The sequence below is a fragment of the Zootoca vivipara genome, chromosome 1 (assembly GCF_965207765.1).
Source record: "Zootoca vivipara chromosome 1, rZooViv2.hap1.1, whole genome shotgun sequence".
In the NCBI taxonomy this organism is placed as follows: domain Eukaryota; kingdom Metazoa; phylum Chordata; class Lepidosauria; order Squamata; family Lacertidae; genus Zootoca; species Zootoca vivipara.
Genome location: NC_142582.1, coordinates 50,783,004 through 50,798,189, shown reverse-complemented (window position 1 = coordinate 50,798,189; position 15,186 = coordinate 50,783,004). Strand labels below are relative to the sequence as shown.

Sequence of the window (15,186 nt, the reverse complement as noted above, 5' to 3'; positions counted from 1 at the left end):
TGGCTGAGATATCATGGGCCCTGGGAGTTAAAACTGAGAGCCACTGACAGGGTGGGCACAGTAGACACATAGACTGAAGCTTAGGAACATCCTTCAGTCACAGTCAGCCTCCCCAAGACCAAGACCCACACTCACCTTGTACCACATGATGTCTGGGAGGGGTTTGCCTTCCACCACCACAGAAAACTGTGGCGTCTCGCCCACCCCAATGTCAATGTCTTCCATGATCGATTCAAAGCGGGGTGCCTCTGGGGACAGAAACACACAATCTGTTGAAGCAAGGGAAGATCCCCTCCCCTCCCTACGTGACCCCAAAATAAATAAATTTCCCAGCTTAGTTCACTAAAGAAGCTGCCTCCTATCTTGCTCCCTCCCTGCCTTTGGGGAAGACCTTCTCCTCTGGCCTTGTGACATCCAGCTTATGTGAAAGCCTAGGACTAAGAACAGACTGCTGCCCCTTGTGATACCTGGCTGTGGCTTGGGTGAGCCCTAAGTCTGCTTCCAGATTCTGGGAAGAGCTGAAATACAAGTTCTATCCGAATAGGCGAAGCTGTGGCTCTATATATAAGGAAGAGGGGCATAGTCATCAGCAGAGACACTGCCGAAAGCCAAAACTGGGGATGAAGTTGGAGCATGTCAGGGGTTCTGGGCATCCCATACCTGCCAACTCCATGTTGATGAAGCAGTGGTCATATCCATGCTGGTTGCTCACCTCGCAGGTCATTACACCCACATCCCCCCTGCCCACCCGGAAGAATCGCAAGGCGTGCTGGTCATCATCGGGCATGCTCATCTCCCAGCTGGCATCGCTGTCCTTCAGCACCACGCCGGACCTGGAGGGACAAGGCAGAAGACAAGCATGGGATGGGAGGCTCAGGGTTGTATTCAACACAGCACTAAGTCAGGCTCCTGCCAGCAGCACAAGGATTACAGTTAGTACAAAAGGACTTACCCCCTGCACACACACCCTTAATCTGTTCTAGAGGTTCCCCCAGTCTGGCATCTTCTGCATGCCAAACAGGTGTTCTACCACTGAACTATGTCTCTTCCCCAAAGTGGTGGGACCCATAGGGTGGTATTCCAGTAACAGCTCAAGGATTTCCACTTGCACAATGGGAGTTAGTAGAAGACCACCTTATAAATCCCACTACTTTGGAGAAGAGACATAGTTCCGTGGTACAGCATCTGCTTGGCATGCAGAAGGTCCCAGGTTCATTCCCTGGTGTCTCCAGGTAGGGCTGGGAATGTTCCCTGCCAGAGATCCACAACCAGGCAGTATACACAACACAGAACCAGATGGATTGTCAGTCTGACTTGGCATAAGGGAGCCTCCTCTGTTGCACCCCTTTCGCAACTAGCAGTTCCTTGTCACCTTGCCTCGCCAACTGCCTCTGTGGCTACATACCAAATCCAGGTTCCTCAGCAATTAAGAGCACATCTCTTGCTTCTGTTCAGAATCTTAACACTGAGCTCCTGATGAGAAGCACGACATATTTCATGGGAGTGACTCACAACACAGCTCTTTTGATTAATTTGAAACATAAACATTAGCAGCATGAGCTGTTGAGTCACACCTGAAACTAAAGTTATACAATATAAAAAATATGTTATAATTCCTTTTCATGCATATTCCAATAAATTAAAAGATGGTGAGAATGAATGTTCAGCCAAACACTGTATAACCCACTCAGTGCCATAGGTTGCTTAAGTTGTGACAATTTCATCCTTGGCATCCACCTAAGATATTTCAGCCATACATCTATCTTAAAGTGGGAACATGAGACGCACAGGTATTTGCAGAGACGCATTAGGGTACTGTTAGGGGAGAAAGCAGGGAGCCCAAACTGGATGGTGCCAGAGGCAATGGCAGACAGAGCTAACTAATCCCAGTTTGGTACCCATCCTTCCTGTTAAAAAGACTAAGGAGGAAGAAGCTGAGAGCCAGTACCATCTCCTGGACTGTTTGTAACTACAAAGGCATGCAAATGGGGGCTAGGGTTGATGGCAATCTGGGATTGTGGGGCAGCATCCCATTCTCCTAATGGACCAGCCTCCACTGCAAAAACCTGTATCAGACAGGTGGACTCACCAAAGGGCTCATGATTTGCCATTGCTGAGTGCAACATTTGATGGCAAACCCAGGCTTGCCCTCCAAGCTAAGGACAAAATGGCCTTTAAATTGTGAGTCCTTGAGCGACATCAGATCTTCTGGTGAAATTATTCTACCTCACCGTGAGCCCGGAGACTAGGACAGGCTATAAACAACAATGAAATAAAACACAGCAAAAGCCAAATACCTTCCTCGCAGAAAAGTCCCTCCTTCGTTTATTTTTTCCTTTCCCTTTGACCCTCCTCCTCCCTTTCCCAAAGATACAAGGCAGCTGTTCTCAACCCGGATCTTAACATCGTTGTGGCACGTGCAGTCGACTCAACAGCCTACCAAGAAGTCTGTGAGCTGGATTCTATAGAAGTGTGACTTGGGAGCTTCCCTACCTTCTCCAGGTGACAGCAACCTCTACGTGGTTGATGGTTACGGTGATGCAGGCCGGCTGCCCCTCCACCGCATACACCATATCCGGCTTGTCCAGGATCATGGGGGCCTCCGCTAGGTAAGGCCCTGCAAGCACATCCACCATAGCAGGCAACACAAGGAGGTCAGTTTGCTGTTCTAGATCGGGAATGAGGAACCTGTGGTCCTCCACAACTAGACCACAACTCCCATAATCCCTCACCATTGGCAATGCTGGCTGGGACTGCTGGGAGTGGAGGCCAACTTCTGGAGGGGACACAGGGTTCCCCACCCTGGACCATCAGTATGTAGGGGATGGACAGATATCCAAGTTCTCAGCTAGCTAGGTTAGAGTCCTCTTTTGACACATCAAACAGGAATCCTGACTTTGGGGGTTCACATTCAAAAGGCCATTCCTGCCTTGTACCTAGACACTGCGCTCTGAGCCGAATCTCCTCTAGACCAGAATAAGCATTATGTCAAAAGTGCTCTAATATGGGGTCTTGGCTGCAAGGGCGAAACCCACTTCTAGCAGTTCTTACGTGGGACTTTCAATGTGTATAGAGAACATGCCAAGCAAAGGATTCAGCAACTCCACTTCGACAGAGGAGCTACTTCAAAGATGCTGGAGGTGGCAAGCAGTTTCCCCAAGGGAGAAAGCATTTATATCAGAATCTTTATATTTAGGATTGGGACCCGAGTAAACCCTGCCGCCTAATTATAAGACTAGAAAGGAGCAAAAAGTTAGAAATGCAACCTTTCCTTCTGTTTTGTTATGGGCCTTTGGCTATTTGCTTCTGTCTGATTCTATCAAAATATGCTTCTTGTTTAACCATCAGAGCATCAGACTGAGACTGGGAAAATCTCATTTGCCCTCAGGCACCATCACTCCAGCTTGAGGTGTGTGTGTGTGAGGAGACTACCATAGTGTTAGCTTCTTTTCCATTTCCCTCCTCCTAGTTACACCCCCACCTGTCTTCTTCCCCTTTCCCTGCTTTGATGCTGCCTTACCACGATCAAGGAGCTGCACAGCCTCAGTGGGTGGAGAGGGCTTGCTATTAGCCTTGGCTGTAGCTGTGAGTACACGGAACAGGTACCGGATGCCCTTCTTCAGAGCCAGGACGGTGTAGCTGGTGTCACGCACCCCCGTGGCAATCACAGTCCAGTGGCTGCTACCCAGGACCTGCTGCTGGATGGTGTAAGTCACAGCTGCAGGGTCTGAGAACAGAAGAAGTGAACTTCCAGCAGAAAGCTAGTGAGGCTATGCATCATTTGTCCAGAGTTAGGACTTTGTGCTATGCTTGTATGCCACCCCCACTCAATGCTACAGTAGTGGGGAGGCAAGGACCTGTCTCTAAGTCACAAGGATTCTATTGGGAAAACTGGAGAATACTCACCCTCTGGATGCTTTCTCCCCCTTAAAGCTAATTGACACCCTTTAGGATCGCATGAATAACAGCTTTTGGTTAGCAACAACAGAAGTAAAACAACAAAATAAGATTCTAGTTCTTATGGGCTAAGAAGGATATGCTTGGAAGTGAGTGAGTAACACCACCTGAAATTTTCAGGTAGCTGAATAAGATTTGTGGTAAACTGTTTTACCGGGCTGCACATATTTTGTATACCATTAAGTTTACAAAATAACAGCAATTGTGCAGATTGGCTTAATTTGCAAAATGCAGCTTTTCTGAGGCGCAGCTTTGTATGTGTGGGATGTTGTGTATATATGTGTGTGTGTGTGTGTGTGAAAGAGAGAGAGAGAGAGGGAGAGGGAGAGGGAGCGGGAGAGGGAGAAGCAGATACACCCCTAACAACAACCCACCAGTACTAATGTGAATGCATTTTCTAGTCAGTGTATGCAAATGTGTAATGCCCCCTTTGCCTGCCAGCAGCATGCAGAGAGAGTGGGCTGTACAACACATCAATGGCAGCTGTCAGCGAGAGCGGGGGCCTCACTTGCAATCGCAGCACCAGATTGTGCACCCACCTGCCCAGTGACAACTGCCAGGCTGCCCAGCAGAGGAATCCAGTTATGTGGAATGGCCTGCCCTCTAAGATGCATTTGCCCTACAGCAGGAGAGACTGGGGCACCAGCTCCTGCATCTGACACCAAATTCTCTCAACTGGCACCTCAAGCAGCTATTTCTTCACAGCCCAGTTCCTTCTCCACCTGGCTGCCACTACACTGCCCCTTGCCTTCCTGGCCCTGCTTACCAATAGCTGAATCCAGCCACTTGGGCTTGTTCCATTTCAGTGTGACAGCTCGGCCAGTGACAGCAGCTATGGCTGGCGGGCCATCAGGGGGTGTGGGCACCACATCTGTAAAAGACAAGCATGGAGGTGAGTGAGGACCCATCAAGAACACAGGGGAAGATGAGGAGACAGGGGCTATACACACACTGTTCCTTTAAAGCACATTTGAAGCATGTTATTTCCCTCAAAGAAGTCTGGGCCCTGTAGTTTGTTAAGGGTTGCTGAGAATTAAAACAAAGTGAGGGGTAAACTGTAGTACCCAGAATGAGGAGCAGGGATATTGTGTGTACACAGACAGTATGCTCTGCTTTCTGATCAGGATCACCTTTGCCCCCTCCCTAGGGGATTCTGAGGCTTGGGTACTAGTCTATGTTTTTAATTAGCGGGTGCTTAAGTCACTCTTTCTAGAATGAGTTCCAGGATTCAATGATATCATGTGGTCTCTCACATGTTAAAGGTTCAAACAGCACAGAGCTGAGAGACATCTGAAGCCCTCTATGGCTGACTTTGTTGCTCCACCAGAAGATAGCTCCATGACCAATTAAGACTGGAATCAGGCCCTTAGACTTCACATTTGCCATCCTGGGAGAGAATGATCCAAAATATTACAGAGGGGCATTCCACACTAGCACTGAGAAGATGTGTGGGGCTGCATGCCTGCAATGGGTATGACCAGAGGCAGAAGGAGAGCAGGACCAGAGTCAAAAGTGACAGATGTGGCTCTTACCTTTGTCAAATAGGCTGAGTTCCAGCCATGCAAAAGTCGAAACTTTCTACACCAACCCACCCTCAAAACTCCAGGCAAGTGACAGGCATTGTTATAGTTCAAGGACACATTCCAGCCATGCAAAGGCACTTGAGGGTGTGGAGCAGAGCAAGTGAGGGTTGTGGCCTGGGAAGTGTCCCAAGGGCTGGACGGAGAGGTCTAGAGGGTCATAGTCAGCCCTCAGGCCCAAGGTTCGCCATCCCTGGACTCAGGCAAAGCACCTCCTGGGGTGCTGATGCTGAGCAGGAGCTCCTCCCACTGTTTCCCCATCCTTACCTGTGACATAGAGGTGAGCGTAGCAGGTGGCCTTGCCCAGTTTGTTGGCAATGACACTTTTATAGACCCCAGCATGGGCGTGACTGACAGAGATGAAGACCAAGCGATGCACATCCTTGTCTGCAATGGACAGTGGAAGGGAGGGAACAGAGAACACATCACAATCTTTGTACAAAGGAACAACCAGTGAGTGCCAAAGCATACAGGTACTGACATGTTTCCTAGGGAAATGATATTAGGGACATGGGGAGGGGAGGTGTAGCAATGTGGGGGGGGGGAGGAGGTAGAATCCTACAGGTGCTGCTGGGGTAAGGACATGCTGCCTTACAGGTGGGATGGGCACAGGCAGGAGGGGCCTGAGCCAGTGTGATGCAGGGGCAAAGACACCCACCTGCTGTGGTCCCAGCCACCTTTCACCATTAAGAGGAGAAGAATGGGAGACAAAGAGATCTGAGTTAACCTGGAAACATTTCTGCATATGCCCCTCTGGAAATCACGGGAAACTGTGCAAGTCACAGAACAGCTCCTGTGAGGCCTGAGATGGGGAACTTCCCAGCGGATCCTCCTCATGTTAGTTTGTTAACAGAGTGGGGTGGGGGTCATCAGATTTTCCACTTCAAGCACCAGTATGTTTTGGCCCAACCCTGCCTTATTTTCGCTGGGAAGGGCTCAGCAAATTGCCCCCCAGCTCCAGCTGGTGCTTCTATATCAAGGCCAGTGTCAGAGGTTGGCACAGTCAGGCATCCGCTACGACAGGCATCCCCAAACTGCGGCCCTCCAGATGTTTTGGCCTACAACTCCCATGATCCCTAGCTAACAGGACCAGTGGTCAGGGATGATGGGAATTGTAGTCTAAAACATCTGGAGGGCCGAAGTTTGGGGATGCCTGCGCTACGACCTATGGCTCTGCAGAGGTCCCACTGCCAAGAGACTCAGGCCCCTTCCCCTTTGCTCCTTGCCACAGCCACCTTCCTCTGGCTCAGAGGGGGGGGGGGTTAGCTGAGCAAGGGAACAATGGTGGCAAGAAAGAAAAAAAGAAGCTGCTCACATAGCCACCTATCCTCCAGCTCTTTACTGAGAAGTACAACCCCCCCCCCCCAAAAAAAAGTCTTGTGCAAAGCAACTCACAGATGAGATAAACAATCACTGCAAAAACAAGGAGGAGGAAGGAAGTGGCTGCCTTGTCCAAGGCCTCCCTGCTCTGGATCTGGCCCTGTTTCATGAGGCAGCTCCCTTATGCACATGGGGGAAATGGAAGGGGAGAAGCCTACACTGCATCATCCTGCGATCATCAGTGCTCTCGATGCGCCGACCCTTGTGGAACCAGGTGATGGCTGGGTAGGGCAGCCCAGCCACTTGGCACTCGAGCACAGCCTCCTTGGATTCCACCACGTCCAGGTCATGCAGTGGCCGCAGAAAGTCAGGCATGGTGAAGCGCTCCACTTCGTTCTCCCCTTGTTCCGGCTCCTCGGGGATAGAGGGCATCTTCTCCAGCTTGGAGCTGCAAGACCAAAAAGGGAGAAGAAAGAGAGGTCTCAATTGAAGCAGGGCTGCCCTGCTTATGGGACTCTACAGCCACATCTCACAATGGATGGCCATCAGAGCCACAGATATGTTAAGTCAGAGGTATCCTATTGGAACAGGAAAAGCCATCTCCGCAGGCAAGCCATGATCAGGTTTCACGGATGGAGGCATGGTGGAGAAAAGCCATAGGGGAGTTTCTTGCAAACATTCCCCAGGGAAAACAAGCAGCAGGCAAATGAGGATTGGGAAGTGCTTGTGCATTGTTACAGAAGGAAGATCAAGTGATCTCAAAGGAGCTGTGGAAGTATGAAACAAATGTGGATTATGGATTGATTGCAGGGGAAAATAGCAGATCAATATCATCCAGTGTGTGGCTGGGAAATGTGGATCCCTAACTACTTGAGTTTGATAGTGGCTATACAGATAAGGAACCATGCCAAGAGAAATCAACCAGGCAAAAGCAGCTGGCGAATATATTTCCTCCTGCTTCACAAACAGAAAACTGTGAGTGTATAAGGGAGGAAACTCCATACTTTCTTGGAGCAGTTTTTGATAGCCATAGGAAAATCTGCTGGTTGTATGAAATGGGTAATATATTGGATAATAAACTGGGTAATAATATACTGAACCCAACCCAGTTGAATCGCTTCAGGGTTTTGTCCACGCTTAAAGAGGAATGGAACAAAATTTTAACTAAAGTTGAGATGTCTTTGCAATCAACCCAACAGCTTGGCTCTGGGGAGGGATAATGCTTTTCATTGCCCTGGAATAACCAGATAACTGCCTGTTTGCATGCAGTGCCAGGGATATCTGCTATTCTGCTACAACAGATTGACTCTCCCGGTCCTTTTTTATATTACATGTAATCGGTTCAATTGGCCTTAATATAAAATGCCTATATTTTGTCTGGCTAATGTCCCTCGTTTTAAGCATGCTAATTATAGTCGCTGATGCATCGAAGGATTTGTGCTCTGAAAGAGCATGTGCGCTTGTAAGACCTGGAACAGGATAACAGGAGCGGAGTATGTTGGGAAAGACTGGGAAGGCCACAGGCAAAGCTGATTCTCACAAGAAGACGGCAAGAGCCTTCTGAGAGTGACTGTTTTTGAGGGCCACTCTGGTTTGGGCAAAGAGCCAGGCTGTGACAGGGCCTGCATTCCAGGGAGCTGCCTGTGAGCTTGGGTCAGTGAGAACAGAGGCTGGGTCTGGTTCTCATGAATACAGAATTACTCCCAGGTTGAGGAGTTTCCCCCTCATATTAGGATTGCCAGGCCGGGGTGGGGAGCAGCTATCACCACTCATATACAAATGTCAGTAAGGCAATGCATTTGAAACACAGAAGTTAATAACACAGACAAACAGCTGTTTATTGCCTAACATTAATATGGAACTTGGGGGTGGGGAGAAGCCACACTGTGTAGTCAAAAGCCAAAGAAAACAAACAGCATTTATCCATTGGTCAGGAGGGTTTAAAAATGGCCCAGGCCTTAAATGTGCCCTCCCCGCAAAAAAAGATGCAGTGCCAGGGCACAGCGCAAGCCGAATTAGGCCATGGGTACATTCGCATATAGCAAATTAGCACAGGAAGATAGCTGGTGCCAGAACATTGGCTGTAAGAAATATTAAAATGCCCACAACTGACTGTGACCCATCACCTAAGACAAGTGGTAGGGAACCTCAGGCCCAGGGTCCAAATGTGCCCCCCCCAGGTTCTCTACCTGGCCCTTTGGTCTCTTCCCCAGACTACTACCACCCCACTCCTCAGGCCCCAAGTGCTTTCCCCCCTGACTGGAATATGTCCCTGAACTGTGGAAATGTCCCTTGCTTGCCTGAAGAGAGGATGGAGAAAGGTGTGTGTCTGGGGGTGCAGATGAGAGAAAAGAAAGAGAAGACCCTCTGACTTTTCTGTGGCTGAAACGAAGCCTACTGTAGAATGGTTACCTACTATCCATGGAACCTTTCACCCCCTGAAAGGTTATCCATGTGGTAATGTGGTCCTTGAGCTGAAAAAAGGTTCCTTGCCCCTGATTTAATAGCATGTCCTCGCATCCAGCTCTAGGCCCCATCCTCAGCCCTTCCTTTCTCCTCGTACTCACATCTGAGAGCTGGTTGCTGGTCTCGGCTCCTCCACGTACAGCTCAGCGGTGCACTCAGCTCGGCCATGTTTGTTGCTGGCGCTCACTCCGTACTGGCCCTCGTCCTCGGAGCTCACATGCAGGAGGAGCAGCGAGTACAGCCCGCCGTCCCGCTGCAAGCGCATGGTTTCCCCCTCTTGCACAGGCTGGCCTGCATCAGACACATCGCAGTCAGAGAGCCCCAGTCCGAAAGCAAGAGGAACCCAGGCAGGTTTTATCCTGAACGAAACCAAGCCTTCCACTGGTTTAGGGCCTGGAACGGGGAGGTGGCATCCCTCTATCCCTTGGGCCACGATAGGGAACGGAAATAGAGAGAGAGAGGCCTTGCCCCGCCCCACCCCAGAAGAGTAGCTATATTGAAATTTATGACACAGGGTGGGTAGGTAGGCCACACTGCCCCACACATGCTAGTCTTGCTGCAAATGTGGGAGAGCTCTTTTGCCAGCAACCGGCTCCCAGCCTGAAGAAGAGGGCTGCATCCAGCACAGCTCAGGATCCTGAATAAAAAATTTGTAGATGAACTTTGTCATCCAGAGCAGCAGCCGAGTTCGTAGCTGGAAACAGAGTATGCAGAAAGGCCTGCTGTGCACTTGAGAACTGTGGACACTCCAACGAGACGGTGAAGAGAACGCTACAGAGGCATGTACATGGGTGAAACCCCAGCCAAACTCCATAGATACTGAGAGGTAGGGACTCTGTGCCCAGTCCTTAGGTGGACACATTTGACCATAATGTGCTGGTTTCAATTCAAGAAGCTTATTGATGGTCTGCCCCTGCCCCTCCCCCCCAATTGTCATGGTTTCCAAAAAGGAACAGGGAGGGGGGAGCAGCGTGACCCTGCGGCCTGATCTCTCTGCAACATCAAGGCCACTATGAATAGATGGGCACCGATCCCACACTCGGTTGTCCTCCCAACCCCCCAAAAGCTGATTTTTGAATTCCCCGTTACCCAGAGCCTCCCGTACTGGGAGATGGAGGCTATTACCGAAGCGTGTCCAGGTGACAACTGGTGTGGGTTTGCCGCTGATCTTGCAGTCGAACCGTGCCATCCGCCCCTCCACCACAGCCACGGCCTCCAGCTTGCGGGTGAAGAGTGGCTGCTGCGAGGGCAAGACCGTCAGCTTGGCGCTGCATGTCAGCTCATCTGCAAGGCACAGCGAAGGGTCAGCTACAGTGGAGGGCCCTGGAGAAATCTCCACTTCCCTTCTGAAGGCAGCCTCAGTGTCATGGATGGAAGGCACAGTAGGGGAAGCTGCTAGCAGCAGATTGTGTGACTGGACTGCTATACCATTGGGCATGGGACGGTTGTGAGAAGTTGTGAGCAAGGGAAACGTTGGGGGCAGGAAGGAAGTTCTTTGGGCATAGGGTTGGAGTTATTAAGGAAGAGGAGAGTTCATAAGCTAATTGCTCCTGCTTCTTTTCTGGACACTGATTTAAAGTTGACCCTGGCTTCCAATTCTGTTTGTGATTAATAATAATAATAATATTTATACCCAGCCCTTCCCAGTCAAGACCGGGCTCAGGGCGGCTAACAACAAAACCATTAAATCCTAATGTTTGGAGGCAGGTTATTTTTTATGATTCATTTACTTATTAATGCAATATTATTTTGCTATTCCTTGTGAAAATTCTTGCTCATCTTTTGATAACACCTTGAGCCACTTTGGCTAATATCTTGTGGGAAAGCAGCATACAAATAAGCAGGAGAATGAATTACCCAACTTTTTAAATGGTTCTGCTCTTCTGCACTGAATGCCACACTTTCTGATGCACAGAAATGAAACAGGGAAAGTCTCTCCCTCTCCCTCTCCCTCTCCCTCCCTCTCCCTCTCCCCCCCCCCTCTCTCACACACACACACTGCTTTATCTCCAAACCACAAAAATCCTCAGCTGCTAAATTTCTGTATGTCAGGTTGCTGTTAAAGGCACAGGATCCAGGCTAGGATGTAGGGAAGAGGAGAAAATGGCAACAAGCCTCCTTTGAACATTCCTGCAAAAGCTGCCAGCCTCTGTTCAAATCACTAAGGTAACAGAATCTAAGCCCCTTTGTATGGGTAGGCGTCAGGTTTGCCAGTTTCCCTCCCCTCCTCTGCAACTCCCTCCAACATCTGTTCATTGGCTCTGAATCTGTCATCTGACAGGGCTGTCAGAGGATGTACTTGAGCATGTCTGAGACTAGGGGAGAGGAGAATGTAAATAAAAGTCATTTGCTGCCCTAATCAGGCTGCCACTTCTACTGTGCAGGCCTGTCTAATAGTGACAGCCACTGTAGCATCATCATTACTAAGACACTGGGCACCACCAGAGGTGGGTTTAATTTGCAAACAGGTTGTTGGCAATAAAATACAACCCCGAAAGGTAAAATTGTAATTTTTGTTGCCAGTGATAAGCACTTTTGGGCAGTGTTGGCTCGTTTCCATTGGAATTGGTGAGGCAGACGGGAAGGAGGCCCAGCAATCGGTGGAGCCAGAGCCAATAACAGGCAGAGTCAGCAAATCCCCCCACCATCCTCCCTGCTTCATTCTGCAAGGGAAACCCTAAGACTAAGAAAGAGGAAGCTAACAGACAGTTTTGCCCCCTGGACAAGCAAAACAGTGAGCAGGTGGGGATTGGCTGAGGACAGGGGAAAAAGTGTTTGGATGTCTTCTGCTACATACACAGCGTGTCTTTAAAGCACATTGAAAGCACATCCCAAGGATTCAGGGAGCCCTCACAGAGCTACCATTCCCAGTACCCTTAGCAAACTACAGTTCTCGGGATTCTTTGGTTGGAGGAAAGGTGCTTTAAGTATGGTTTGTACACAGCCTTCTTTTCTGAATGTGAACTGTGTGCTCATATGAGCATAGGGCAGGGGCTTTCCTTTTGCCCACTTTTGCAAGCTAGCCGCTCTGCATGTGACCTCTCCACGCACGAAATGACCTTTTCAGCCTGGCCACATAAAAGCAAGCAAGCAGGTCTGTGGAGGTTATTTTTGGCTGTATTATTTGTCCTGCCAGTTCAGAAGCTCGGTACATACCTAAGGTATAAGGCTTACTATATTAATATATTTCTTTCCTTCTCCACTGAAGCTTCTTGTCTCTTAATATGGGTCCAGAAAGCAACTCTCAGCTAGGGACTCAAATCCAGGATTGTAACCCAGAGACGATTGGTGCGGCCACACAGTTGCATCCTCTGGCCCCTTTGACTCCCTGCCCCCCAACCCATAAATTGCCCAGGAATTTATCCCAGCTCACCAGTCTGGAATGTCTTTTTATCTAATGCCAACCCAAGTGCACCATGTTTGAACACACACTCTGAAGCACATTTAAAGCAAATGACTTCACTTTCAAAAAAGAAACCTCTCAGACCTCTGACTAGAAACTATGGGACAAAGAAAAGTGTGGATTGGCTCTAACTTGTGCTGTATAACCCTTGGCCATTTGGACAGCAAGCTGGACTCTGGTAGATGCTGCTGTTCACCCCATACGGCAGTGGGGACATATTTCATGTTGTTAGGTGATTTTTCCATTCCCACCGCCCACTTTGCATGAACACTTTTAGTATTCTTATATTTGTACTCTTTTTATTGAATTTATTATTGTATTTTAAGTCACTTCAGGATGTCCATAAGTAAACTAAATTTGTTCTGAGATTTCCCTTATCCAATCCAGTTGCCCTTCCCCAGCCTTGATATATATATATATATGATTTACTTAATCTGTGATGGATACAACACTATACACATCTATTCAGAAACAAGTCCACTGTCCCACTGAGTTTAATGTGTAGGACCTACTCAGAAGAAAGTCCATCAAGTTCAATAGAAAGTGCTCCCTAGTATTGTGTGCCTAGGATTGCAGTCTCAATGCGTTTTCTAGGTGGCAGGGAAGCACCTAGGGTGAAGTGAAGGTTCTTACATTGGTTTAATGAGGCATGCCAGCCCCCAGGGCCTATGGCAGCAGGCTATTCATGCTTCCTGCTTTAGTATAAGGAATGAATTGTAACACTTTAAACATGAGTGCCTATTTTGAATGGTCAAATAATTATGGAATCTTAAAACTCCAGCATCACAGACACCCCCCCCCCCAGTTATATCAGTGCAGTGATGATCCTGTTGCAAATAGGGTTGCCAGCTGACCAGAAAAAAACTGAGCCCAACCTGCTCTCGTGCCTGTAATAGCACCTGAATATGGAGGAACAAGTAGGTTAAGGGTTTCAAGGGATGAATATCACCTATTTATATATGTTCATCACATTGCTATTAAAGGCACTGTTACAATGGTTGGTTGAAGGTGAGCAGCCGGTTACAAGCATCCCCTTCTTGCTCCTGGACCAGCTCCTTGACTTCTCCCAGTGCAGCATTTCCTCCTTCCTTACCTTTAGCTGTGCTAAGCTTGCACGTGTAGATACCACTATCATCCTCGTGCACAGAGGTAAGCAGTAGCTTGCACTTGCGCCCATCGAAATGCATCTTGCACTGGAGCAGAGCAGGCTGGAGCAGGCGCCCCCGCCATAGCCAGTCCACATCCACATCAGGTGGGCCAGACACCAGGCACTCGAAGAGAGCTGCATCCCCAGCCCCCACCACCACGTCCTGCAGGGGGGCCAGCACTGCCAAGGACTGGGTCTCAGGGTGCACTGGGGAAAAGGAGGGGAGGGGGAAGGGAGGAGGAAACGGAAAAAAGAGAAAGAAAGATGCGTCTCTGAGCAATGGAACAAAAACAGGAAAAGATGCAGGGCACAAGGTGGGGGAAGCATGTAGTGAGTATTCATGGCTAAGTGAGATTGCCAAGCTGGCCAGCATCTTGTTGATTGCCAGCAAGAGTAAAGGGTGTGATCCCTTCCCCATCCCTACTGTTAAGTGTCATGCAGTACTCCGATTCCTTTGGTTCAATATTCTCATAAGGATAATAATGCTAAGATAGATTAAACTAGCAATGACTGACTTCAGTATGCTGAAACTTCACTCATTGTATTTCTGGCTATGTTCAATGTCTATTAGTTTCTTCAATTGTATAAGTATAACGAACAAAAATAAATAAATCTAGGGCTTCTGCACTCTCCCAGAGTAGCTCTGAGGCATGGCTAACTAACTTTCTACAAGAGCTACACAACTTACTGGGGGTAACTAATCACCTTGACAAATAACTTTAAGCTGTTCAAGATGCAAAGGAGGAAGCATATGTATCTTGCACTGCCTGTTCCTCCCCTACATCTCAAATACCCAAAGCCATTATAAATGCTGAATGGAAAAACCTGATGCAATAACCCTACTTCTAGTGCTAAACCAGGATGCAAGACTGAGTTGCTTCCCCCATGGCCCAGTGTCATCTTTCCTCCACACATCAGGGAACCAATGGCCTGTAAATTTTGCACACTTCAAACTACCAAGTTAAGACAAATCCGAGCAAATACTTCTGTGTGTACTCTGTGTTTAATACTTCAACAAAATACTACTTGAGGCTGGCAACCCATTAACCATTGCAACCGGGAATGAGTGGCAGAAGAGAGGAAGGCAGCCATATTCAGAAGCAAATTAAATGTGAATGAAAGAATGATGGGGTGTGGAGAACACAAGAGCAGGATATTGGGGTAAGAAGGGGACATGGGGAAGAGGGAGACAGGGGTCTGCGCTAGGAACAAACCACACAGCACTTTTACCAAACGAAACAGACTTTATTTCTTCTACAAAAAAGGGGTTCACTGTAGCCCAGCCCCTGTGAGACCCTCCCAGAGCGGGGTGG

General features: G+C 48.7%; 1 protein-coding gene across 9 annotated transcripts in view; it reads right to left on the bottom strand.

The window, feature by feature from the left end:
• The window catches only part of SPEG (striated muscle enriched protein kinase), a 102,383-nt gene that overhangs the window by 27,303 nt on the left and 59,894 nt on the right, over positions 1–15,186 (bottom strand). For all 9 annotated transcript variants that reach the window (XR_015946107.1, XM_035126758.3, XM_088652898.1 and 6 more), the window contains 10 exons: positions 13,820–14,080; positions 10,449–10,607; positions 9,425–9,614; positions 7,076–7,305; positions 5,805–5,924; positions 4,724–4,828; positions 3,521–3,727; positions 2,494–2,617; positions 661–833; positions 136–248 (listed from right to left, as the gene is read on the bottom strand). Coding sequence is in view for 8 of the 9 variants with exons in the window: in XM_035126758.3 (XP_034982649.3) it covers positions 136–248; positions 661–833; positions 2,494–2,617; positions 3,521–3,727; positions 4,724–4,828; positions 5,805–5,924; positions 7,076–7,305; positions 9,425–9,614; positions 10,449–10,607; positions 13,820–14,080 (1,682 nt within the window). In the remaining variant the exon portion in view is untranslated. The remainder of the gene's footprint in view (positions 1–135; positions 249–660; positions 834–2,493; positions 2,618–3,520; positions 3,728–4,723; positions 4,829–5,804; positions 5,925–7,075; positions 7,306–9,424; positions 9,615–10,448; positions 10,608–13,819; positions 14,081–15,186) is intronic.